Source organism: Podarcis melisellensis, assembly GCF_964234715.1.
Source record: "Podarcis melisellensis genome assembly, chromosome: 13".
NCBI lineage: Eukaryota > Metazoa > Chordata > Lepidosauria > Squamata > Lacertidae > Podarcis > Podarcis melisellensis.
Genome location: NC_138545.1, coordinates 19,672,917 through 19,698,818, shown reverse-complemented (window position 1 = coordinate 19,698,818; position 25,902 = coordinate 19,672,917). Strand labels below are relative to the sequence as shown.

General features: G+C 45.7%; 1 protein-coding gene across 1 annotated transcript in view; it reads right to left on the bottom strand.

Annotated features, from left to right (window-relative positions):
• Positions 1-7,709: 7,709 nt before the first annotated feature.
• EPS8L1 (EPS8 signaling adaptor L1) overlaps positions 7,710-25,902 on the bottom strand; it is a 34,134-nt gene continuing 15,941 nt past the window's right edge. Inside the window, exons 12-21 of the mRNA XM_081885946.1 lie at positions 25,817-25,891; positions 24,794-24,942; positions 24,194-24,335; positions 23,082-23,110; positions 14,825-14,921; positions 13,291-13,431; positions 12,004-12,103; positions 10,029-10,200; positions 9,124-9,256; positions 7,710-8,602 (exon numbers count right to left, since the gene is read on the bottom strand). Coding sequence (XP_081742072.1) covers positions 8,528-8,602; positions 9,124-9,256; positions 10,029-10,200; positions 12,004-12,103; positions 13,291-13,431; positions 14,825-14,921; positions 23,082-23,110; positions 24,194-24,335; positions 24,794-24,942; positions 25,817-25,891 — 1,113 coding nt within the window. The 3' untranslated portion in view covers positions 7,710-8,527. The remainder of the gene's footprint in view (positions 8,603-9,123; positions 9,257-10,028; positions 10,201-12,003; positions 12,104-13,290; positions 13,432-14,824; positions 14,922-23,081; positions 23,111-24,193; positions 24,336-24,793; positions 24,943-25,816; positions 25,892-25,902) is intronic.

The window sequence follows — 25,902 nt, the reverse complement described above, 5'->3', positions numbered from 1 at the left end:
AAAGTTTCCATGGGACTTTTGGGTCCTCTGGGAAGGTTTTGGGCATCTCAGAGTGGCTAAGGGTAGTGCATGGCCCCAAGATGTGCCTCCCGCTGTGGTCCCCCCCCCCTTTTCTTTCCTACACTGGGGTCAGGCCGGAGCTGATGGGATCCTATTTCAGAATGAAAACAGAGCCACTACAAATGTTTTTGGTTAAACACAAGCTTGTTGGCTGGTGCCAAAGGGCTCTGAAAACAGCTGCCACCATTCCCCCCGGGGTCTGGGTTGAATGCAGCCAGCGCTGGGGGTTTAAATGCGGGGGTGGAGAAGTGTTTATGCGTGAGAGCGAATGCAGCAGTGCTAAACTTTTAAAAGATCCATGCTCTCTCTGTGTGGGTGTGTGGGGGAGTGTGGGTGTGCGCGCGCACACACACACACACACGTGCATGCAAAAAAAGCTGTGCTCTCTCAAGCTTATGGCTTGTAAAGATGGTTTACTCCTTGATCGCTGAACCAAAGAGGTAATGGCTGTGTTTAATCTCTGAACTAGGGATCAGCCTCTCCGAAGACCACAGGGTTAGATCTGCCCCTCCCCACCGCCAGAATATCAGCTGGTCAAGAGGCCAAAGGCGGAGAGGGTGCAATGGTGGTGCCCAAAAGAGCTTGTTGACAGTCCACTTTGCAGGAGGTGGAGTTGGCTCTTGGCTCTAAAAATGGCTGCTCCTTCAAACTAGTCGTTGACCAGAGCTCTAAGCCTAGAGGGAACCACAACTCAGCCAGACCAGAGAGGCAGAGCTAAAGGGAGGAATAGGGCGACAGCAGTATCTGAATTTGCATATTAATATTACAGCATGCAAACATAGAGGATATAGGCAACTTCCTTATACCACCAATGGGACTTCCAGATGCTTGCTGTTTTCCTGCGGGGTTCAGTGACATGCATGCAAATTCAAGTTGCACAGTTTCAAATATCGGGAGGTCCTTTGCAACAAACCTTCCCGAGAAGATCGGACTTTTTGTGATAAGGAAAGTGACAGGACAGGAAATGTACTGGGAAGTGTGGACTAAGTTTGATGCAATAAATTCAAACCTCTTGGCAAATAAATCAGAATAAATGTTCAATAAACGGGTTGCTGGGACGTGCCCCAAATAGGAACAATGGTTCCTCTAGCTCAGTTTTACTTACTCTGACTGGCAGGGCTCTCCAATTTTTCAGACAGGGGACTTTCCCCACCCTAGGCAAAGATGCTGGAATCTTCTGCCTAAAAAGAAGATGCTCTAACACTGAGCTGCCCTCCCACAAAAATGCTCGTCTGTGTGCAAAAAATGCCCCCTAGCCTGTGAAACGCACACCCAGAGCCTCAAGTCAGAGTTGGCATCAGGAATCAACTTTGATGGGCACCTGCTGAGGCTCAGGATGGACAGATCTGTCCATCTTGGTTGCTCTTAGCCTCTCATTTTCCCCATTTTAGTTCTCAACATTCTCACATCAGGTGGTGGTTGTTGTTGTTGTTTCACTCAGAGAAGATGAAACACTGAGGGCACCTTGGCCAAGTCCCCTTACCCCCCCCCCAAAAGCACGTGTTGTTGGCCGCTGGGTACAATCCAGGCAAAGTGCTACCATTTGATCCTACTGATTATTTAAACTGCTCTCTCTCTCTCTCTCTCTCTCTCTCTCTCTCTCTCTCTCTCTCTCTCTCTCTCTCAACATTTCAACAGAAGGTGCCATGACAGAGATGTGACCCTGGCTGGCTGCATGCCTCATTCTGAATGAATTCATGACTATGCACAATGTTATATTTACCTAGTTTAAGGGAAAGGCGGGGGGAGACCCTTGGACGTGCCGTTTCACCAGGACACATTTTAGAGGACAGGAGGCAGTGCCTGTATCCCTATCTGTTATGTACTGAGTTGAATAGGATCCAAAATGCAGCAGTCTGATTGGTTTAGAACAATAGGATTCAGAATGCAGCATAGCTGTCAACTTACAGATATGAAAATAAGGGACCAGCAGCCTTGAAAATAAGGGACCAGCAACCAAAATAAGGGACCTGCAGCCTCACCTGTTCCAGGCACTCCAGTCTTCCTGTCCTCCTGCAGTCTGGTCAAACTCATGCTGGGTAGCTTCGAGAACACTGTCCAACCAACTTTGTAACCAGAGGTTCAACTGAATAGAATCTGAATCACATGCACCACAAGGCCTATGCAGCCTCAACTTAAGATGGCTCCCCGGCCTGGCTTTGCAATGCAAAGTTTGCAGCAGCACGTGCAACAAAATGGCGTCCAGCATTCAAAACCCCCCTCAGCTTGCATTAACTAGCCACACACAAGGCATGCAAGCTCCACCCCCCAGTCGTTCTTAGACTTCTTATTGGGTGAGCAACACAGCCAAGCAACACAGTTGGAGCCTCCCGCCTCCCTTGCTGGCAGGGAGGGAGGGAGAGGAGCTGCTTCCTTTGAAATTTAAGGGACATCATTTAAGGGACATCCATCAATAAGAGACAGCAGCGGGACATGGCGCTGGAATAAGGGACTGTCCCTTCAAATAAGGGACACTTGACAGCTATGGATTGGTCCTAGAACAATAGGATCCAGAATGCACCAATCTGATTGGTCCGCAGGAGCCACCCAATCCAACTCCAGGTGGAAGTGAATCCACAACCTGATTGGCCTACAGGAGAATCCCAGAATTAGCCAATCACGTGGGGCCCATTGTGTAAATAATGTATATAAAGCAGACATTTCGGAGGAACTTCCATTCCTCACTACTATGAGCTGAATAAAGAGCATGAAATCCACACTCAACTCCAAGTATATTTCACTTTCGCAGCTGCTGCTTCTTCTCACCTGTCTTGTTTATACGGTGATTTGTGTTTGGAGTCCTCACTGAGGTGGTCAACTTGCCTCTGATCTGTGCCACCATACTTTTTTTATATAATTACATACATCAAGACCATAGCTGTCAACGTTTCCCTTTTTTAAAAAGGGAAATTCCCTTATTCCAAATAGGATTCCTCGCAAGAAAAGGGAAAAGTTGACAGCTATGATCAAGACTAAGCCAGAACCCTTCTTCCCAACATTTAATAGTCAAATGGCAGAGTTTGTACTAAGTATTCTGTACAGAGCATTATTCAAGCATATGAGCCTCCACAATATTCCAGGGTGGTACACAACCAGATTTGCTGCCTCAAGTGAGATCAGAGCCTGAGATGAGGCCATCTCTGGGGAGGCGTGGATGGGGGTGGCGGGTATGCAATGATGAGGTTGCTGGCTTTCCTTCCCATCCCTACGCTCTTCCTGGCACCATGTGTGGTTGCTTACTTAATGGGGAATGCCAGTGGTTGTGAAATATACAGCAACGGAGGGTGTGTGTGCGCGCGCTTGTATGTTATTTGGTAATCTATGGAATTTGGCAAACAGGAGGGGCACTTTTAACCCGGGACTGAGTCACCCATCTCAGAAACTCCCAGTTTCTGTCTCAAACCCCTTAAAAATATGCTAAACCTCACCAGCAGCCCCCCCCCCCCGAATGCTCAGTGACGTTTCTGTTAGCAATGCTACAAGTATTGGGGATCCGCCACCAGCACGCAACTGAGCCCTGGGCCAGGGTGAGGCAGAACTGTACCATTGCCCCCCCCACCGGCCTCTTGCAGTTGGCAGCTCTGAACCACACTGGGAGCCACCCTCCGGAGCAGGCCGAGGCCCGCTCTGACAGGGTCCGCGCCGTTCTGTCAGGAATTAGAGGAATCTGCTCCATAAACACAGCTCACCACAACACTCACGTTGCAAAATCACAGATGGTTCTCTCTCTTCTTCCCCAAGATTCAGCCCCCTCAAACAAACGGCTTGGACCAGTTTCCCTCCCAAAGAACGCAGCCGAACTGAGTCACAGGGCCCCTTCCCCATAGCAGCCAGTGCTCAGCAGACTGGACCTTTAGAGAAGAAGGGATGAAGACCCCATTTGGCAGAGAAAGGAAGAAGAAAGAAGACGAGGCAGGACATGGCTGAGAGCTGTTTCACAGTCTTCTTCGGGAGGTTGTGGACTCTCCTCTCCTTGAAGGATTTTAAGCAGAGGTTGGCCGTCTGTCATGGATGCTTTTACAGTGGTACCTCGGGTTACAGACGCTTCAGGTTACAGACACTTCAGGTTACAGACTCCGCTAACCCAGAAATAGTACCTCAGGTTAAGAACTTTGCTGCAGGATCATAGCTGTCAACGTTTCCCCCTTTTTAAGGGAAATTCCCTTATTCCAAATAGGATTCCTCGCAAGAAAAGGGAAAAGTTGACAGCTATGTTCAGGATGCGAACAGAAATTGTGCGGTGTCAGCACGAGGCCCCATTAGCTAAAGTGGTACCTCAGGTTAAGAATGGACCTCCAGAACGAATTAAGTTCTTAACCTGAGGTACCACTGTAGTTTATATTCCTGCATTGCAGGGGTTGGAATAAATGACCCATCGGATCCCTTCCAACTCTGCAATTCCATGATTCTATGATTGGGAAAGGCAGGGAGAGAGGTAGTGCAGATGGTTGGCACAAATTACAGCGAAGTTGAAATTTCTCAAAATATGTTTTCCTGATATTCCCCCCTCCCTTCTCATTGTTTCATGATGGCTGCCCTCCCAACCACCACCACGTGCCGGAACGATGCTAGTCTGGGGCATTGTGGAAGGTGCTAATGGCTGCCACCTTGTCAACAAATTCGCCGTCGCCACTTGTGACAAACAGAGGGCATTCTTCTCCAACCTGCTGCCCTCTGGATTTTTTGGGGGCTGCAAGTTCTAACAGGCTGGTGGGCCTAAGAGGAGTTGTAGACAAAAGACCTGTAGGGTGTGCTAGGTTGTGGAAGGATGACTGGGGGGGGGCGTGGGGGGGTAGAAGCTGTGTTACTGCCAATGCTAAAGGTAAGCTCCCCGCTCATGATCTCTCTCTTCTCGCAGGAGAAACACCCCAACTCTGCTGTTCACAAATGGGGTAGAGAATTCAAGAGATCACCTGAGCACAGTTCTAGGGAAGTAAACAGGAGAAGCACAGAGCTGTGTGTGGACCTTAGAGAAGGCTGACTAAGGGGTATTCTTAGAGGTAAGCAGGGTTCCTGGCAGACCGTTTTTGAAAAGGTTAGAAACACAGGATGCTGCCATCTGCTGAGTCAGTTCATTGGCGCATCTAGTTCAAACATTGCCTATCCCAGGGTAGCCAGCAATGATGGACTCCAGATGTTGGATATCAACTCCCACCCGTCCCAGCCAGCATGGCCAAAGTTCAGGGATGATAAGAGTTATAGACCAGAACATCTGGATGGCATCATGCTGGCTACTCTTGATCTATTACTGAAAATTGAGGTCTCTCTCTCTCTCTGGTTTCTGGCTGGGCTGTTTCCCAGCCCAACCTGGCAAAGCAAGGAACTGAATGTAGCACTTTCTGCATATGCTTTGCAATCCCTTGCCCAAACATTATGGACGTGGGGGTTGAAGCAGCAAGTCACGTTTTCCCCACCACACCTAACTCTGAGATTTTTATTTGTATGGAGAGAATATACTTTGACGCCCCACACGATCAGGACGACTGTTTCTCATAATAAGAACAAAAGAATTGTTGTACTGTCACCTGGTAGCAATATTTTTTTTAAGGCCCTATAAGTCAAATTCAATTAAATCTTGGATATTTTAAATAGAAAAATAGGTATTTCCTGTTGGCATCCATCTGCCTTGAGAGACAATGTAGTATGAAGTCAAACCACTGTGTTAGGAGCAGTAAAGTGACCTCCCTGCGGTGCCATGAGTATCCTGGGCTGCCCAGAGACAAGACCCCTCTCTTGGCCTCACTGATGAGGTCTGAAGGAAAGCAGAGCAATACGTTTGGCACCAGCTTGGCTGCAGGAGTTGCTGGAAGGAGACACACAAGGCGCCATCCACCTCACCTGCCCCTCTCTTCCCTCTACAGCACATGTAGAAACCGCCCTATTGACCACCGGACTAAATATTGGTCTCATCCACTCAATCCGCCAGAGACTGTCTTTGCATACAAGTATTTCTAATATAGTAAGTATTAAAATAAAACTGAAAAATGTTCAGGGTGATAAATGGATGTCTTCCAAGAGCCACTGGATGCAGTTGGACGCCCTTTGACCCCAGTCAGCACAACCAGTGGTCGGGAAAGCCACCAGGTTCTCCATCCCATCTAAAGATTCCTTTATAAAGATGGACGCCACGGAATCCCTCACTGCTGCTGTCTGGAAGTCCCCAGCAATCTTAGTCGGTCACTGATCCTGCCCAGAAAAGGAGTTGTTCATTGCTTTGGAGCATAACTTCAAATGCATTTCAAGCCAGGAAAGTTGCATCAGGTTTGCATATTTTTATTTACATACTTTTTATATAGTTAGCACGTTTCCCCAATGAACGTCAAGCTCTCCAGTGGTGGCTATGCTGTACTTCCATCACGTGCCCTCCACCCTGAGGGCAAGCAGCAGTTTGGAAAAATAAATAAGATTTTTAAAAGTGCAAGTGCACATTAATAATAACACGAACACAACGAGAGAGTAAATTTCTCTCTAGCAGCGTATATACATTCCCACGGCACCAAATTTGCCTAGCCAGAATAGCCTGGAGCTCCTTAAATGTGAAAAGCCCTTCACTGTCATGATACGGTTTGCAAAAGCAATAGGTCCTCGGACTTGTAGTCTATGCAACCACGAGGGCTGGAAGACTACATTAAGATTCTTGTAGAAGTCTATATAAAGTAAAGGTAAAAGGTAAAGGACCCCTGGACAGTTAAGTCCAGTCAAAGGCGACTATGGGGTTGCAGCGCTCATCTCGCTTTCAGGCCGAGGGAGCCGGTGTTTGTCCACTGCTTTCCGGGTCATGTGGCCAGCAGGACTAAACCGCTTTTGGCGTAACGGGACACCATGACGGAAACGCTGTTTACCTTCCCGCCGCAGCAGCACCTATTTATCTACTTGCACTGGTGTGCTTTCAAACTGTAAGTTTGTAGGAGCTGGGACAGAGCACCAGGAGCTCACCCTGTCCAGGGATTTGAACCGCCAACCTTCTGATCGGCAAGCCCAAGAGGCTCTGTGGTAGTTGCATGATGATGGTAGGGGGGGGGATCTGGTTATAGTATTGCCAAACTCCTCTCCTTCCAGTCCACCACAATGGAAATTCAGCATAACTCGTTTCCAAACAAATCATCAAGCTTTGACTATATATATATACATACACACAGAATATCATATTCTCTTGCACAAGACTCCTTGAAAGTAGCTGATCTGATTCAATCCCCCCCCCCCAAAAAAAAGATACAACTAGAGATGAAAGGGCCAACCTGGCAAAACTTTTATGTACACAATGAAAGTGGAGGAAATGACGTTTTCCAAATACAGTTTGTGAAGGGTAACTTGGTTTGCCTCAAATAGAGACTGCCATCTGGTGACAGGAGGTGGTAGTGCCCAATGTCAGCTTACGTTAACTCCATGGAATGAAAGTGTGAGTTTGTCAGTGGGGAAAATCCTTTAAGGGTGATCTTGTAGAAAAGCTTGTTCCATAGCTCCCCATGTCTCTCCTGAAGGAGGAAACATTCCTGAGATACTTAAAACATTTCAGCCGAGCTATTCTCTTATTCAAGTAAAGATAGATGGATAAATCCTGGCAACAGAAGATTTCTTGCTGAAAAATACTCATGAGTTGGCAACTCACCCTGATGGAAAGTGGAGACAAAAGTTTTGACTACAACCACTATGATGCAGTGTGTAAAAATGCAGACTTATAGCCGCAAGGATAATGATGCAGTGCAACTGCAAGACAAATAATGCATACAGCAATATCCAGGCCTAGATTTAACTGAAAAAATCAGAGACAGGTGGGGAGAAAGAGATAGCAAACAACAGGAATGCACAGAAATGGAAGAACGGTTGATTTGACGAGTGGAATTTCCATGGAGATCTGTTGCAAAGCTTGTAAAATTTAATTAATGATAATAATTCAATCCAGTTTTCCTAGTGAGCTAGACCTAGGTCCATTACCTTCTGTAAAAGGTAAACAGTATTTCATTTTGTATGAAAGGAGATAAGATGAATGCGGCATGAATGTTCTCTGTTATAATGAGGAAGAGTTGCTGCTATTCCAATTCCCCCCGCATTTGGGGAGGGAAGGCGTGTGGGCTGGGTGAATTGTAGAATTGGAAGGGACCACAAGGGTCATCTAGTCCGACCCCCTGCAGTACAGGAATCTTTTGCCCAAGGATCAAACCCACGATCCTACAATTAAGAGTCTCATGTTCTACTGACTGAGAGAAGAGAGGTTTCTTCTGATGACTATTTCAAAAGGGAGTTGGAGAGAAAATCTGGGATACAATTTGAAAGCGGTAATTTGCTTTACAGGAACATATGCTCAACAACAACAAGTTTAGCTCAAAACAAACGCTGCTGTAGAATGCAGATCTTGGGTGATGTGGGGACAGTTTGGGATGATGGTGTGGCTTCAGAGCCTGTTACCATGTAGTTCCTCAATGCTTCAACAGGGGGCACTCCCACACCAAACAGGGCGATCTCCCAGCTATGGATTCAAACCCTCCAGTTTCCTTTTCTGTTTCGCCATCACAGCCTCTAGCTCTGATACTTTCCCAGAATCCTGGAAGAAAATAATGAAAATGAAGAATGGATATAATATTGTCCTGGCTTCAAGCACGGCCCAACTTTCCCCAGTCCCACCGTGGTGCATTTAATTCTCAGAAAATTGTAGTGTCATACAAAACTACAGTGGTACCTCGGGTTAAGTACTTAATTCGTTCCGGAGGTCCGTACTTAACCTGAAACTGTTCTTAACCTGAAGCACCACTTTAGCTAATGGGGCCTCCTGCTGCTGTCGCACCGCCGGAGCACGATTTCTGTTCTCATCCTGAAGCAAAGTTCTTAACCTGAAGTACTATTTCTGGGTTAGCAGAGTCTGTAAACTGAAGCGTATGTAACCTGAAGCATATGTAACCCAAGGTACCACTGTAGTTTGTGGCTTTCTTGGACCCCAGGGGCCTTCCTTGTTGTTTTTTTTTTTGCTAAAGCCCAGTAGACTGCTTCCTGCTCAGGGATACAAGAAGTCTAGACTTGCATCACCCCCCTCCCAACCCTTAGGAGAAGCTTCAGGGCTCCTTGTACCTCCAGTAGGGCTCTCTGGACTGTGACCTGGCTGTAGACTCGAACTCCTTCCTCTGGGCTGACAGCTCTGAACTCATCCTTCTTCAGGGAGAAAAGCTGCGCTCCGTTTAGGACCCCCAGGGCACTTACTGTCCTGTGAGGAGGAAGAAAGAGTGAGTTATGGGGGGTGGGTTATGGGAAGGAAAGGGAATTTCTGCTATTTAATAAAATCTTAAACAGGAAACAAGTGTTGCATGGATACACACCATACATTTAAAGCACATCCCTGCCCTCCAAGAATCCTGACAAGTGTAGTTTGCTAAGGGTGCCAGCAATTGTAGTTCTGTGAGGGGTTAACAAAAGTTCCAGGATTACTGCAATTGTATGGTATGTACATACAACTAAGTCACACTGCTACAGGTCTTAAGCTGTGGGATGGAATATCCATGCAGATGAATTAGCAGAATGCCTAAAACATCAATTAAAATATCCACGGTAGACAAACAGCAACCATCGGATAATATGGCATCTCATGGACCCCAGAAAACTGGTGTTGGGTTAATGAGGGAATAGGGAGTCACCACAGCCAATCAGAAACCTTAACCAGGAGCACAGAAAAAGGATCCACAGCTAACAACTGGGCAACGGCAAATCATTAAGAAGCTAAGAGCTATTGAGCTATTCAGGAAAGTGGAAGCTGCTTCAGATATAGGCCAGTAAAGAAGGTGCTCATAAAACAGGCCAACTAGGAAAACTGGGTAGGTTAAGTTGACACATGCAGGCCTCACGATTGGCGAATGTGCAACATGAATCTGAAGAAGGTAATTGCAGACAATACAGGAAAGGCAGGAAGCTGCTTTGGGAGATACCAAGGAATACGATTGGACTTTCATGGCCACCCTAAAGGAAAACAGAGGCCAACTCACAGTGGGCTGAATCCTTTGGCTTCCAGCCAGGTCCGAACTTGAGCAGGGTCTGAATCGTATCCTAGAGGCAGGTTGGTGTCTGCAGCCCGCTGGATGTGAAGGTTCCTGCTATGGCTAGTTGTCCCATTGGCCAGTCTCAGGGCCAGCTCCTCGTTCACTGTGTTGAAGCGCTCTGCCGGGGCAGGAAGTGATGTCACACATGGCGCAATTGCAAACGTTTGGATGGGTAAAGGGACCCCTGACGATTAGGTCCAGTTGTGGCTGACTATGGGGTTGTGGCACTCATCTTGCTTTATTGGCCGAGGGACCTGGCGTACAGCTTCCGGGTCATGTGGCCAGCATGACTAAGCTGCTTCTGGCGAACCAGAGCAGCGCACGGAAACGCCGTTTACCTTCCCGCCGGAACGGTACCTATTTATCTACTTGCACTCTGACATGCTTTTGAACTGCTAGGTGGGCAGGAGCAGGGACCGAGCAACGGGAGCTCACCCCATCACAGGGATTTGAACTGCCAGCCTTCTGATTGGCAAGTCCTAGGCTCTGTGGTTTTACGCACAGCACCACCCGTGTCCCTCTTGGATGGGTAGGCAGACCAATTAACCCTACTTCCCACAATCAGATACAACAGACCCCAATCGCTATATGCGCGGTTCAGAAATTCTCCCACAGAACCCTGTGTCATGTCATACGAGGTCAGTTGTATAACAGCTTTCAGATAGCAAAAAGCCAGTCCACCACACCTCAAACTGCACATTTCAGTCTAAATCCTTCATCCATGCGACTCTACTCCAGTTCTCGCATAAGTCGAGTGTTTTGCATCCTTATGCTGTGCTTCTGGGAGGGAAGGACAACTCTTTATACCTTTCAAGCTCAAAAGAACCTCTTGTGAAAAATGCTTAGTGACGCTGACAGCTTGTCTGACAGGAACCAACAGGAGATCCCTTTGACACGGACAGGTTGGACGCAAAGGAATGGGGAGAGGAATCAGCTGGGAAACATACCAAGGGAAGAAAGCTCAGAGCCTGGGGAACGTTGGTGGGACAACCACGAGCAGTTTTGATGTGCTGTTGGCTTCAAAGCAAGCAGAATCTGAGGCCCTAGCAGCTACCAATATTCCAGAGGCTCAGTTTCCCTTAGAGCCTGTTAGTCTCTGTTAGTCACAACCACCAATTAGTGTTCAGTTGTTTAAAATCATGTAATAGAAAGCGCTTTGCCCTAGAGCCAAGGTTTGGGCGTCCCTTAGGAAATGTGGCCTTTTTATTATGATTATTAATTCCTTTCTATACCACAAACTCATATAAATAGATATATATATATGTGGTGTGAAGAATTTTAACTAAAACCAACTCTGGGCTGAGTAGCCATGTTCCCCATGTCACATAGCAACGAGGAAAGTTTCAAAAGCAGTTGGTCATGTGTTAAGAACATCAATTCCACTGGTAGCAGAAACTCCTTGCATGGCCCTCTTTAGATCCAAGCCATTAAGCGAATTTGTTGCAAATAACTCTTTTCCCCCCTTCATAAAGCGGATTTTAATACATTTTTAGGGATCTAGAATGACACTGCATTCAAGTATAAGCTTTCCAAGTACAGTATAAGAGGCTTTCAATTTATCAAGTGACATTGAATGTTTCACAAAACATTCACGAAACCCACAATTTCTAATGGGGGTGTGAGCACCTCATAGACCTCTCCCCAGTTGTTTCCTCTATGCTTTCCCAACCTTAAATTTTTTGCATTTTTTTAAAAAAGGCCTCATCAGAATTTTCGTGCAAATTTCACTTAATATGCAGATTTTCAAAAAAAGCAAATTTTATTGCCTATAATCCTTGCTGCCTGCCGCATTAGCTATTGTGTCCCCTGCTCTGTGCTGAGGTTTCTCCTACACCGCTTGAACCAAAGCCAAGGTAAAACAGTGAAAAAATAGCTTATGCTCCCCAGAGCTCCCCAGTTCCGCATACAAAGGCAGGCTTACCTCGCTCACTCAGGTCCATGTTAAGTGCCTCTGTGCTGGCCCAATTTCTGCCATTTGTGTACAGACTTTTGGTCTTGGGTGGCGGCTGAGGTGGACTTTTCTAAGTAGAGGCAGAGGGGAGAAGCAAATATTAACAGCTCGGCCTCCTGAAAAGCCCATCTCCTGGTGGGACGTCAACTCACAAAGAACACGCTATGCTAATATTGCAAGTGCCAGTACATCTGCCTTCCTACTAGGGATGGAAGGATTTGACAATTTCAGGTCTCTCAGTTTCACATTTTTCCCCAGTCTTAAATTCAGTCCTCCTTATTTCTGCATCCATTTGTGAATTAAAAAACCCAAAACAATTCCCATTAAAATTCTTCATTTTAGTGTGAATTTCTCCTAATAAGCACATTTCGTTCTGCAGTACGCCTTTTCGCAAGCAATTTCTTCTAACAGTAAGCATTTTAGACATCAGTTTCACCAATGTATCCATTCCTGTATACATTTTTGTCAACACTGTTTGGTTGGGGAACTGCATCGCAAAATTCAGATTAAGTGTGAATTTTCGCAGGACAGCTGTGTTTCAGTTCCCATATTGGTTTGGAAAGCGAACATTTGATAGGTTCACCTTCAACTGCAAACTGGATTGAATTTCTCCCCTGCTTCCCGCTGCCTTCCAGACTGTCTGGGTTTTTAAGCTTGTCTGAACAGTTTGGGTCCCATGCATTTTCTTATGCTGTGTTGGTTTTTAAAAGTGGCATAAGCATTAAACTGCTTTCTTTGGGGCATTTCCCGCAAATCTACATTGGTGAGAATGGATTTTAAAAGTGGCCCTCTTCCAACCTTCTAGGGAAATCTTATTTATTTATTTAAAAATACATTTTAAAAAAATATTCTGTACTCATTCCCTAAACCGGCCCATGTGAGTCTAACATTTCCCAGACTTGTTCAAGATTCCATGGCCAGGATCATTTGAGCATAGGAGTTGTGCTGTTGGATCAGACCAAAGATCCATTAGTTCAAAATCATCTTTCCAACAACATGTAGCCATTTTTTTTTCTGGGAATCAGGAAAGCATGCAGGGCAGAAAGGCAACACCTATTCCCTGGTTCTGCCCAGCATCTGCTATGCAGAGGTACAAATGGGACCTGTAATAAAACGGTGCTATTTGAAGCGCTCCTGTTTACTGTTCCAGCCAGCCAGTCAGGTTGGATATTTTATTAGAAAAGTGGCACATAGCTCTACAACAAATAAAAGCAAGCAAGCAAACAGACAAGCTCTAATTAGTGCTGTAAGCCTCACCTTGGATATCGCTGGGCTGGTTCCGTTGACCTGAGGAGCGCTGTTGTGGTTTAGAACTGGGGCAAGAATATTATAAGGGACGTAGCCAACCTGACCGTAGTGGTTCTGAACTTTCCACCACTTCTTGCTGTCATCCAGGACCTAATGGCAAAGAAAAAGGAGACGTATTCCTAGCTAAGCAAAAACTTGGTTCTAGGTCTGGAATTGCCCAAGAAAGATGCTAGATTGTTTTTGTATGCCACAACTGCTGCTAGGATTTTGTTGGCCAAAAATTGGAAAGCACAAGAAGTGCCAACAGTGGAGGAATGGCAGATGAAGATGATGGACTTTTGGAAGCTGGCTGACCTGACCGGAAGAGTCCATGACCAGAAGGAGGAGGAGCACCAGGAGGAATGGATGAAATTTAATGACTATTTAGCTAAATATGCTAAGATAACTTAAATAGAAATACTTGCAAGTATCAGACTGGCTTTGGATTTAAATATATGATGTTATAGAATAATAAAAGGTAAAGGGATCCCTGACCGTTAGGTCCAGTCGTGACCGACTGTGGGGTTGCGGCGCTCATCTCGCTTTATTGGCCGAGGGAGCCAGCGTACAGCTTCCGGGTCATGTGGCCAGCATACACTAAGCCGCCTCTGGCGAACCAGAGCAGTGCACGGAAACACCATTTACCTTACTGCTGGAGCGGTACCTATTTATCTACTTGCACTCTGACGTGCTTTCGAACTGCTAGGTGGGCAGGAGCTGGGACCGAGCAATGGGAGCTCACCCCGTTGCAGGGATTTGAACCACCGACCTTCTGATCGGCAAGTCCTAATCTCTGTGGTTTAACCCACAGCACCACCTGCATCCCTTTATAGAATAATATGTTTAAAGTTAATATGAAAGGAAAGAAAGATGTTAATTGACCAAGTAAATTTTATGAGAAATTAGTTTTGGAAAACTGTTACAATGATATACATTGAAACTCAGCCAGGGGGATTAAAGGAAGTCATCTAACAATGTCAACAAAAGTGGAATTATTATATGGTAGTTAGGATTTATGTTTGTTTCTTTGTTTATGTTTGTTATAAATTTAGAAAACAAATAAAAAAAATTGGGGAAAAAACACAAAAACAAAAACATGCTTCTCAAGTTCCCTGTCAGGGGAGGTCCCAATTCCATTTCACAAACAATTCTATAAATGTTACCTAACCCACAAGGTTGTTGGTAGGCTCCCAGCCCATGAACATTTCTGTTAAGCCATTTAGGGCTCATTCATGGCCTACAAGTGTGGTGGGAGGCGAGATCATGACGTCTAATGTACAGTACAAGCATCCTTCATTGCCTAGGATATTCTGGCTTGGGACAGGTGACCAGGCAATAGGGTATTTCCAAATGCCCTGAGTCCCCAATGAAAGCAGGTTCCCTACAGCAGTGTCCAATCTGCAAATCACATTCCTTTCTATTCTGGCCAGATCAGGAGCAGGGTGTGTGTGTGGGGGGGGGGGGAATCTTCTGGCACTGCAAGTGTTCTGGGACATCAACTCACCTGCAACATTTCTCCATGAAGTACTGAGAGCTCGTTGCTGTTTCTGGCTGTGAAGTTATGGGTGGAGATCACAGACTTGCTTTCTGGGAGTTTATGTCTGTCAGGAGGGAAGAAAGCACATGGGGTTATGGGCAGGAAGGTCCATGACTTGTGGGCTTTCTAGAATATCAGTGTGGGTTAGAATGGGGGCTGGAAACCCAGCACCCCCAGCTTAAACAGTAAAAAATGGCCACACAGAAGGCTCTGTCTGCATCAATGTGCTTGTGGAATGTCCTCCTTTCAGTAGTGGGGCTGGCACAGATTCTATCATTTCAGTGCCAGGTCAAGACCTACTTTACCCAGACATTTCAAGAGTTTTTAATTTGTTGATCATGCAACCCTTTCTGTGTCACATTTTTTAAAATTGTCTTTATTTGTAAAGTTTATAGCTAATCGTAGTACAGTTTGTTTATTTTTAGGTTTTGTATCATGCACCAGTTTCCATATAGATGATGGGCAGGTGGTACATATTCCAAACGAACAACGAAACAGTTTGATTTCACTCTGTCCATTGCTGTTCCCAAAATAATCTTTCTCCTGGATTTGCATGCTTGTGGCATTTATGTAGTTCTGCGATCTTCATTTGGTTTAAACCAAGGCTGCAACGTTTAGTTAATTAATCAGATAGATAAACCCAATTTAAAAAAAATTGTCTGATTAAAAAGGTGCTCTTGATACATGGGGCAGATGGGTGTGTGTGTGACCCCTGACCATTAGGTCCAGTCGTGACCGACTCTGGGGTTGCGGCGCTCATCTCGCTTTATTGGCCAAGGGAGCCGGCGTACAGCTTCCGGGTCATGTGGCCAGCATGACTAAGCCGCTTCTGGTGAACCAGAGCAGCGCACGGAAACGCCGTTTACTTTCCCACCGGAGCGGTACCTACTTATCTACTTGCACTTTGATGTGCTTTCGAACTGCTAGGTTGGCAGGAGCAGGGACTGAGCAACAGGCACTCACCCCATCGCGGGGATTCGAACCACCGACCTTCTGATCGGCAAGTCCTAGGCTCTGTGGTCTAACCCACAGCACCACCCGCATCCCATATATTGTTCTCATTTGACAGGGAAGACGAGGGGTGGGAAAAGGAACCTCTTTTAAGATACTGCTGTGATATACGTGCTTGCAGACTAAAAACAAAGGAAGTATGCATTTTGCTCAGAACTATTGTTTCATGTATTTGCAAACCTGTAGTTTTAACAAACTAGTGGTCCACACTGAGGTCCATTTACTTCATCACCATTAGCTGATGCCAGAATTAATTCCCACCCACTTCATTTAAGTATTACTTAATAATACTTTTCATAAGAAAAATAAGCAGAGGAAACCATAAATTAAGATCCCCTCACAGGAAACAGGAACTGAACCATTCAAAGGGAAATTCATCAGTACTGCCCTGGCTGTGCTGAACAGGAAGCAATTAATTAGAGACACAAGATGGAAGTTTTTAAAGGCACAGTAACCCTGAAAAGCCTCCATAGAACCCTTCCTGACCACAGCAGATAGGCTGGCGCTGTGGTTACATTTGAAGTAATGGACTTTGCCTCAAATTCAGAGGCCAGAACAATAAAAGAGAGGGTGAGGTATGTCAATTCTGAAACCAATGGGGGATTTGTTGATTGGGGGACAAATCCATTTTAAAACCAATTAAGATATCAATTAAAGCTTTAGTTCAAGTTGTGGAACACTTTCTTCAAGGTTACTTTGGGGTTCAGTGACTTTAGTATAAGAGGAGTGAACAAGAAACTATTAAACACAGCCTTTCTAACAAAGAGTGGTTACCAGTAAGTAAATATTGTACACTTCCTTCAATATCTCAGAAAGGCATGCGAATTTGGGCTTGGCAATATGAAAGTTCACTGAAATTTTTATCACTTGACTAATCTGCTAAAAAGGTCAGGTGATGAATCAACCGAAAGTTATTTCAACCATTCAGCCCTAGCTTTTCATCATTTTTTATCTAGTTGAATGGGAGCAATGATGCAAATTCATCATGACAGGGGAAAAAATGTAATATTGAAGGAAGGGCTAGATAACGCACAATGTGAGATATTGGCCCCCGCACCACCTGCCTCTTTCCTATAGTGAATGGAATTTCCTGCAAGACAAAAGAGTCTCTCTCCCCTCCATGTTGCAGTCCTCCTCCCAGTTGGAGGAGGATCGCAACTGGAACTCGCTGGGATACAAAGCTTGCCAAGCGCTTCAGAGCAGATGATAGGAGATGGAGAAGAAAAGGAATTAGAGCCCTTCATCCCCCCCACCACCAATCCTACCTTAGCTGGCTGCCTAGCGTCCCCCTCTTGGCTCTCTTCTGGGCGCCATCTTTCTTTAACCGCTGTCCTCTTGTTTTCATCCTGTTATATTTCCCTTCTGCACCCATCACCAGAGCACTTGGCCTTGCCTTCTGTGATACCTCCATTCCTTTACACCTCCCTGTTATAACCAGCCAGCTCCTATTACACTACCTTATCCCAGTAAACCCAAGAGCCCTTAATTCCTGGTCTGTTCCTTACATTATTCAGCCCTAACAAAACCTCATTTTGTTTCAAGCTAACCCAGGCAGCCTTGTTGTTCCCAAGCCCTGCTGCCCTGGCTCCCTCCCCCAGCCTTTCTAGAAAACCCAGTTCTCCCAGTTCTGTCCTCCCACATTGTACACACAGCCTGGAATGGACTTCCTTTGTGTTTATTTAGCTTCCTGCCAAGCCATGGCTGTCCAGGGGCTGAAGAGATTGTCATGTTCTCTTGAGCCTGCTACTTGTGTGCTGTTCCACATCAAGAACTCCCTGTGCGCTGTGCCCAAATTACATAGACAGTGTGCTCCTGTCTATGGCGGCATTCGTGTTAACGTTAAGTGGAAACAAGTAATTCTACCAGAGGCCTATTTAGGAGGGCAATGTGCCTCAATGTCCTCCAAGCCCTCACTGAAGGGGACATCATGTTCAGCAATGTCTACCTAGGGATATAGCCAATAAGTCTACCTGGCTCTGCTCCCGACTGCTTACACACCCACACTCTCTGTGGTGCGCAGATGCATTCTGAGAAGGAACCGTGCGGGCCTTACTTCTGTAATGTGTGCAGAGAGCCAAACTGTGTAGGATCCAGCATATTAATTCTGTGCTCTTATTGCTTCCCTGCTTGAACTCCTCAGTGGAACAACTGGGAACCATGCAGCAGCCTAGGTCCAGCATGGTTGTCCTCCACTGTGGACTACAACTCCCATCATCCTTGACCACTGGCCATGCTGGCTGGGGCTGATGGGAGTTGGAGTCCAACAACAGCTGGAGGGCAAAAATGTTGGCTACTCCTCCAGCAGCCACTTAATGGGTGGAAAGGTAGCAACCCTATAATTATTCCCAGCATTATTAATCATCCTCCATATTTCCTAGAGTGAAACTTTGCAAGGGCTGGAAGGTGACGGAGTGGAAATGTGGTAACACTGGGCTTAATCTGTGTTTGTGTGTGTGTGTGCGTTTGACAGGAGCTCCTCTGTACATAGAACATGTTGTACAATCTGGTGTATGTGACTATGACCTGTTCACGCCATCTGTCCAGTGCTGAAAGGGGAGGGCACAGGCAAGCAGAAATGTATGCGCAGATGAACGCATGTGTCTTCAATCCAGTCACCTGGCACTTAAAGAGTCTGGGTACATGTTAAAGGTAAAGGTAAAGGTACCCCTGCCCGTACGGGCCAGTCTTGACAGACTCTAGGGTTGTGCGCTCATCTCACTCTAGAGGCCGGTAGCCAGCGCCGTCCGCAGATGCTTCCGGGTCACATGGCCAGTGTCACATTGCTGCTCTGGCGAGCCTGCACCAGCGCAGCACATGGAATGCCGTTTACCTTCCCGCTGGAGCGGTACCTATTTATCTACTTGCACTTTAAGCGTGCTTTCGAACTGCTAGGTGGGCAGGAGCTGGGACCGAACGATGGGAGCTCACCCCGCCGCGGGGATTCGAACCACCGACCATAGGATCGGCAAGTCCTAGGCACTGTGGTTTTACCCACAGCGCCACCCGCGTCCCCTGGGTACATGTTACACTCCCTGTATTAGGGGAATCCCAGTGAATGAGAACTCTGCCTATGGTGACTTCTGAGGGGCTTGCCCTCAACAGGCAAAGGAAACTGGAAGGGACAGGAATTGCACACACAGGGTGAAGGAGAAGCTGCCAGCTGTCCCTTTCGTAGAACCATAGAGTTAAAAGGGAGCACAATGGTTATCTAGTCCAACCCCCTGGAATGCAGGATTCTTTTTGCCCAACATGGGGATCAAACCCACGACCCTGAGATTAAGAGCCTCTGGCTCTAATGACTGAATTCTCTCTCTCTCTCTCTCTCTCTCTCTCTCTCTCTCTCTCTCTCTCTCTCTCTCTCTCTGCTATTATCCCCTCCCAATTGGTAGAGGAAAGAAACAGAGAAAATCAGCTGCCAAGAGGAGTGGTAGTCAGACAGAGGCTACCAGTTCTTCCTCCTTCGCTGCATGTGTCCAATTGTGGGATTCTATTATGTAGTGATTGTAATGTGAAGCCAAGGCTTTAGCCAAGAATTCACTGCACTTTTGCAGAAGTACAATTCCCAGCCTTCTTTTTGGGAAGACATGACTCGGGACTCAAAGTTGTTTACTCTTTTTAATGTCAGTGTTGCTCGGCTCCTTTTCTGAAGGGTTTTCCAGGAAGTGGAGACCTTGGATCTCAACACTTTATTGGAACCTTTTCGTGACTTCTCTATGCAAACAACATCACATCATAAATACTTGTGGAAAATCCACCCTAAGTAATAAAAAGGGGAGAGGTCACTAGCCTAGATTATTTCAGTGACCCGTTGGGACCTTAGTCTATCTTTGTCTTGCCTGAAATCCAGAATTTCTGGTTCAGCTAAAAGAGAGGCATCTGGTTTTAATTTATTTCAAGAACTATGAGGGAACCCACTCCCTCCCTGACACAGTATGCATCAGTGAACAGTCATTTCCTCATTTTTGGGCAGTATGTGCGCACACACCCCAACACTTATGGGGCCAGAAGTGTTTTTCCACCCCCATTGTACATGTCTACTTTAATTCAAGATATCTGTTGTTGCCCCATCTCCCTTTGTTAATTTGGTTATATTTCAACCTTGTGGATCTCAAGTAAATCATTATGGGCATATCTATACTAAATATGTTTGAAGAAAAGTCAGTAGTCATTGTATGACTAAGAGGTGGTTCCTGGGCTGAGGGAGCTAGAGAACACTCACAGTTCTTACCATCCTCTTCTGAGGATTATTGGTGTGTGTGTGTGTGCTATAGCTGGAATGCTATAGAACTGAATTACCCCAAATCCCAGGGTGGTCGTAAGGACAAATCTATCTATCATCTATCTATCTATCTATCTATCTATCTATCTATCTATCTATCTATCTATCTATCATCTATCTATCATCTATCTATCTATCTATCTATCTATCTATCTATCTATCTATCTATCTATCTATATCTATCTATCTATCTATCTATCTATCTATCTATCTATCTATCTATCTATCATCTATCTATCTATCTATCTATCTATCTATCTATCTATCTATCTATCTATCTATCTATCATCTATATATCTCTATCATCTATCTATCTATCTATCTATCTATCTATCTATCTATCTATCTATCTATCTATCTATCTATCTATCATCTATCATCTATCTATCTATCTATCATCTATCTATCTATCATCTATCTATCTATCATCTATCTATCTATCTATCTATCTATCTATCATCTATCTATCTATCTATCTATCATCTATCTATCTATCTATCATCTATCTATCTATATCTATCTATCTATCTATCTATCTATCTATCTATCTATCTATCTATCATCTATCTATCTATCATCTATCTATCTATCTATCTATCTATCTATCTATCTATCTATCATCATCTATCTCTATCTAAAATTGCTATACTAGTGGTTAAAGATAAATTAATGAGTTTACAGCTGAGGTGCCAGAACATTTTGTTTCAGTCTACCACTATCCTTGTTCCTAGCAAGTATTAGGACTCACTGGACAGTTAGGGAGCAGAGGATTAAACTAAGAATGGGAGTTGGTTTAATGACCAACAAGGCCTGTATGTTTTCTCAGAAGCCTCTTTCTTGGCCACACTGGATCTGAATTTACTCTTCAGCGATTTATTAATCTCGTGTCAGTTTTTTTTTTTAAGTACTTCTCCCATCAGTGAAGAAGACTAGGAACATTTTTTTTAAGCAGATAAAATTATTAAAGTCTTAATAAGCTGGATTCTTTGGCATCTACTAACATTTTGCATTCAGAATTCATTGATGTGGCAGTGGCTAGGCAGGTCCTTAGCCACAAACGCAAACAGGTTCCGATTTGGGGAGGTAATTTCAAGTCCCCACTCAACGTTAAATGGCTGCTGATCACTGACCCAAAACTCCCTGACCTCCCACTTACCCTAACAGTTACCTGCAATTTATACAGACTTATACAGAACACCACCCTCACCTAGCGAAGCCCCCAGCCATTCCCACCACCACCACCTTACTAGTCCTATCACTGACTTCCCTGCTCACCACCGGACCCAGCTTCACGCAAGGCAGAGAGACAGCGAGAATAGCAGAAAGAGAGAGAGAAACAGAAAAGAACAAAATAGAATTTATCTAAATTTCCCGTGATCAAATGGCTCATAAATTTTCCCAGCTGGGAAGACCTTCAAGAACTCTCTGCCTGAAAGGCATATTGGGCTGAGAAGGAGCCTTTCATCATGACAACGGCCAAGGCCATTCCAATCCCAGCCCTTGCACGCTCTCTCTCTCTCCACGCACACACACACACACTTCTTTCAAGTTCCCCCACCCTTAGGGTCCAGCAAAGGCTCTGGAGGTCTGTGAAGCTGTGATTTAATTGGATGAGAGCCCAGCACGAAAGGATTTTGTGCAGCATGGTTGGGAAAGGCCTGTGACTCTGGAGAGCTTTTGTCACTCACAGGAGAGGCAACACAATGGCCAGTACTTTCAGTTCAGTATACAGTAAATTTAGCTTTCTATTCCCATATGCTGCCCCCACCAGTGTTGCACGGGGGCCCATGCATCTGAGGTCACTTGCAGACAACCTGTTTATTGAACATTCATGTTCGGAGGTTATAGGGTGTTGCATCAAGCCATGGTTATATCCCATACTTTCCGGTACATTTCCCCATCCTTTTCTTTATTGCAAAAAGTCAGATTTAAGAGGAAAGCGGCTTTGTTGTGCAAGAGCACCAAACTTTAATTGTGCCAGTATGTTACAGAATCTCCCATCTGCAAAATAGCAATAGTCCATATTATCTGCTGGGATGTGGGTGGCGCTGTGGGTTAAACCACAGAGCCTAGGACTTGCCAATCAGAAGGTCGGCGATTCAAATCCCCGTGACGGGGTGAGCTCCCATTGCTCTCCCTGCTCCTGCCAACCTAGAAGTTGGAAAGCGTGTCAAAGTGCAAGTAGAGAAATAGGTACCACTCTGGCGGGAAGGTAAATGGCATTTCCGTGTGCTGCTCTGGTTCGCCAGAAGCGACTTAGTCATGCTGGTCACATGACCTGGAAGCTGTACACCGGCTCCCTCGGCCTATAGAGCGAGATGAGCGCCGCAACCCCAGAGTCGGCCACGACTGGACCTAATGGTCAGGGGTCCCTATATTATCTGCTGCACACAGAAATAATATTCTTAAAGTTTTATGGGGGCCCTCCTCTATGTAGTAACATATAATAATAATAATAATAATTAATAATAATAAATTATTTCTTTTTAACTAGCTTTTTATTAAGACTCTCATATATATATTAAAAAGGGAAAGCCAACATCCCTATTCAGAAAGCTGACATTTTGCGGCTCCAGAGACAGTAAGACAGAAAACAGACAATGCTGATCAAATTCTGAAAATTTGGGAGAACTTTACAAAAACTGTGCCAATCCCATCCTATCCTTCAGTATAAGAACAGCCTGCTAGATCTGGCCAAAGACCCATCTAGTCAAGCATTCTGTTCTCACAGTGGCCAACCAGATGCCTATGGGAAGCCTGCAATACCTTCCCCCCTCTCCCACCTTTCCTCTCTCCTTGCCTCTCAGATCCAATTTCCAGCCCTGCCTTCCAAGGTCCGTCCAACCATCCATCCATCCATCCATCCATCCAAACATCTCAACACACCTTCCCAAATATAAAAACTGATTGGCCAGAGGCTTGAAAGGGACTTACCCATTGGCTGCAATTGTGGGAGCTGATTGCTGTAACAGAGGAGAGTGGGGAGGAGAAACAGATAAATGGTTAACTAGTAAGACTGCACAGTCACCTTAACCCAACATCCAGCTCAAGGCAGTATCCTCCCCAAGTTATCACCTCTAACTGATTAGGCCTGAAGTCATACTGACTGTAGTCAGAGCCAACCTCCCTCCTGCAACCTGGTGCCCTCTAGGTGTTCTGGACTACAGTTCCCATCAGCCTCAGTCAGCACAGCTGTATGATGCTGGGGCTGATGGGATTTGCAGGCCAAAATGTCTGGAGGGCAGCAAGTTGGGAAAGGCCAATTCAGATCCACTCTGCCTCTGGCGTACCCAACCCTAAAGAAAGCCAGTGCAAAGTGGTGGCTAGAATGTTTGGCCAGCAAGACCTGCGTTCACATCCTCACGGAGCTCATCAAGCTCCCTGGGTGATCCCGGGCAAGCCTAATTAATGTGTAGTTAAGATGCACGGGAAGATACAAGATTGGACACTTCTAGAAGGAAACTAGACAAATTTATGATAGTTTTATTACTGGCTGAATAGAGCCCCCATTTTCAGTGCCACTATGCTGATGAATATTAGGGAGAAGAGGGGAGGATAAACAATGTGGGATGGATCTTGCCTTAACAGCCTGCTTGAGGAGCTTCCCTGAAGTATCTAGTTGGCCACAGAAGGAAGCAAAAGACTAGTTTAAAATGACTTTTAGTCTTACTCAGCAGGTCTATTCTTATAGCAGAGAGAGAGAGGTGGAACTGTAGGAAGTAGTTGTTTTTAAAAAATGGCCTGATTTATGCAGTGAGTAGCGGCTGTGGAATCAAACAGTCATAACGCTCTTCCTGAAAAGTTGGTTCCACCAGATTCTTATTTGTAGCAATTGCAAACAAGAAATGAGCTATTGGATCCACCCAGAATGTAGTAAGGATGCCCCAAAATACATCAGAATGGATCCTTCAAGCCACTTTCTACCCACAAGGAGAACTTGCTCTTTATCCCGGGAGCATCAGATGCTTTTGCAGGTGTCCTCTTGCCCTCAGTGTGGGGTTTTTTTTTCAAATGTTTATCCTGCCTGCTTTCCATTTATCACTCACTTGGGCGCGACGTTCTTCATGTCGGTGTTGCATCTCCACTGGGTCTTCCCAAGGCTGGCCAGAAGCGTCTAGGCGTGGCGTCTCCCAGCCACTCCGGAAAGTTGGGTTGTAGGGATCTGCGTAGCCCCGGGGGAAGTCCACTCTGGGGCGCAGAGGGCAGAAAGGAGGTAGAAATGAATAGAAGAAAATAATACAATGGAGAATGGGTGAAATCATCAAATGAGGGAGGGTTGTTTTGGTTGTGTATTTTGTGTTTTCATAGTGTGACTTTATCTTGTGAACCACCCTGAGACCTTCAGGTATAGGGTGGTATACAAATTTAATAATGTAGGCACCCTATATACAGAAAGGAGCAAACCAGTAATATTTTAGGGAGCAGGCTAGCATTACAAAACACTGTTGCTGTATGTAGTTTTTTTATTTGTTTTTTATCTTATATTTTGAAAATGTACATCCAGTTTTTCCCCCTTTAATTTTTTGGGGGGCCCCCAAGAGAGTGGGGCCCTAAGCTATAGCTTGTTTAGCTTATACATAAATCCAGCACTGGGGAAGAAATAACAAACCAAGACAAGTCTTGAGTCCCTTCCCCCCCCCCCTTACCTTGGCCTGGTCCAGTTTTCGCCCAGTGAATACCACAGTTCCGTCTCCTGGTCTCCCAAGCAGCCTCGCATCAGGGTCACTGCTTCCAGGGTCAGCATGGGGCTGCGCAGCTCAGAAGCGAACGCTGGTCCCCCCGAAGACTCCACAACCTGAAGTGGGATGCGAGAGTCAAAACCGGCAAGTTATTGTTCTATTTATTTATATCCCAGTCCGGGACTCAAGGGGGCCCAAGTTCTCCACGGGAGGTGCTTGACCCTAGAGCAGTAGTTCCCAGCCTTATTTTGGCCATGCCCACCTAAGCATCTCTAAAATCCTGATGCCCACCCCTGTGACACACAATTCTTATTATTCAAAAAGTGAACTCCTACTCACATGGAGGAAGTCTAAAAGGCTAATAACTCATTCTCGAATTGCCCCCCCCTTAAAAAACAAATTGTCCCCTTGTGGGGTGTGTGCCCCACATTGGGAACCACGGCTCTAGAGCCAATCTGCACACACAGCAACGTCGCGTGATGAAGCTTTTCATGGATTTTACCACGCTGCTCTCCAAGGATGCGGGGAGGGGATTGCACTTTTAATGCTCTCCCATGACAAAGGAGACTTCACATAAAGATACCTAGCATGCCAGGGATATATGTTCTAGGCCAGGCATAGGCAAACTCGGCCCTCCAGATGTTTTGGGACTACAACTCCCATCATCCCTAGCTAACAGGACCAGTGGTCAGGGATGATGGGAATTGTAGTCTCAAAACATCTGGAGGGCGAGTTTGCCTATGTCTGTTCTAGGCTCCCCTTTGATGCCCCAGTTTTCCACATGCAATGATTTTTTTAAAAAATGGGTTTCAGTCCCAGGTCTGCCATCCGCATGGTGTAGTTCACCCTGTCATTCTGCTGCTTGGGCAAATCGCCTTCCAGGGTTTAATTACTACTGGTTTGTAGAGCAGCTCTGGACTGGCAGCAGCCCCCTTGTTCAGCTGCCTGAGAGTTCATCTTCCCCTCCCCTCTGCCCCATCTGTTGCTTACCAGCTTCAAGGGGTTGAAGAGAAAATGTATGAGCTCCTCTGAGGTAGGGTTTGCAATGTTCGATTTCAGCCTTGCCTGAGTGGTGG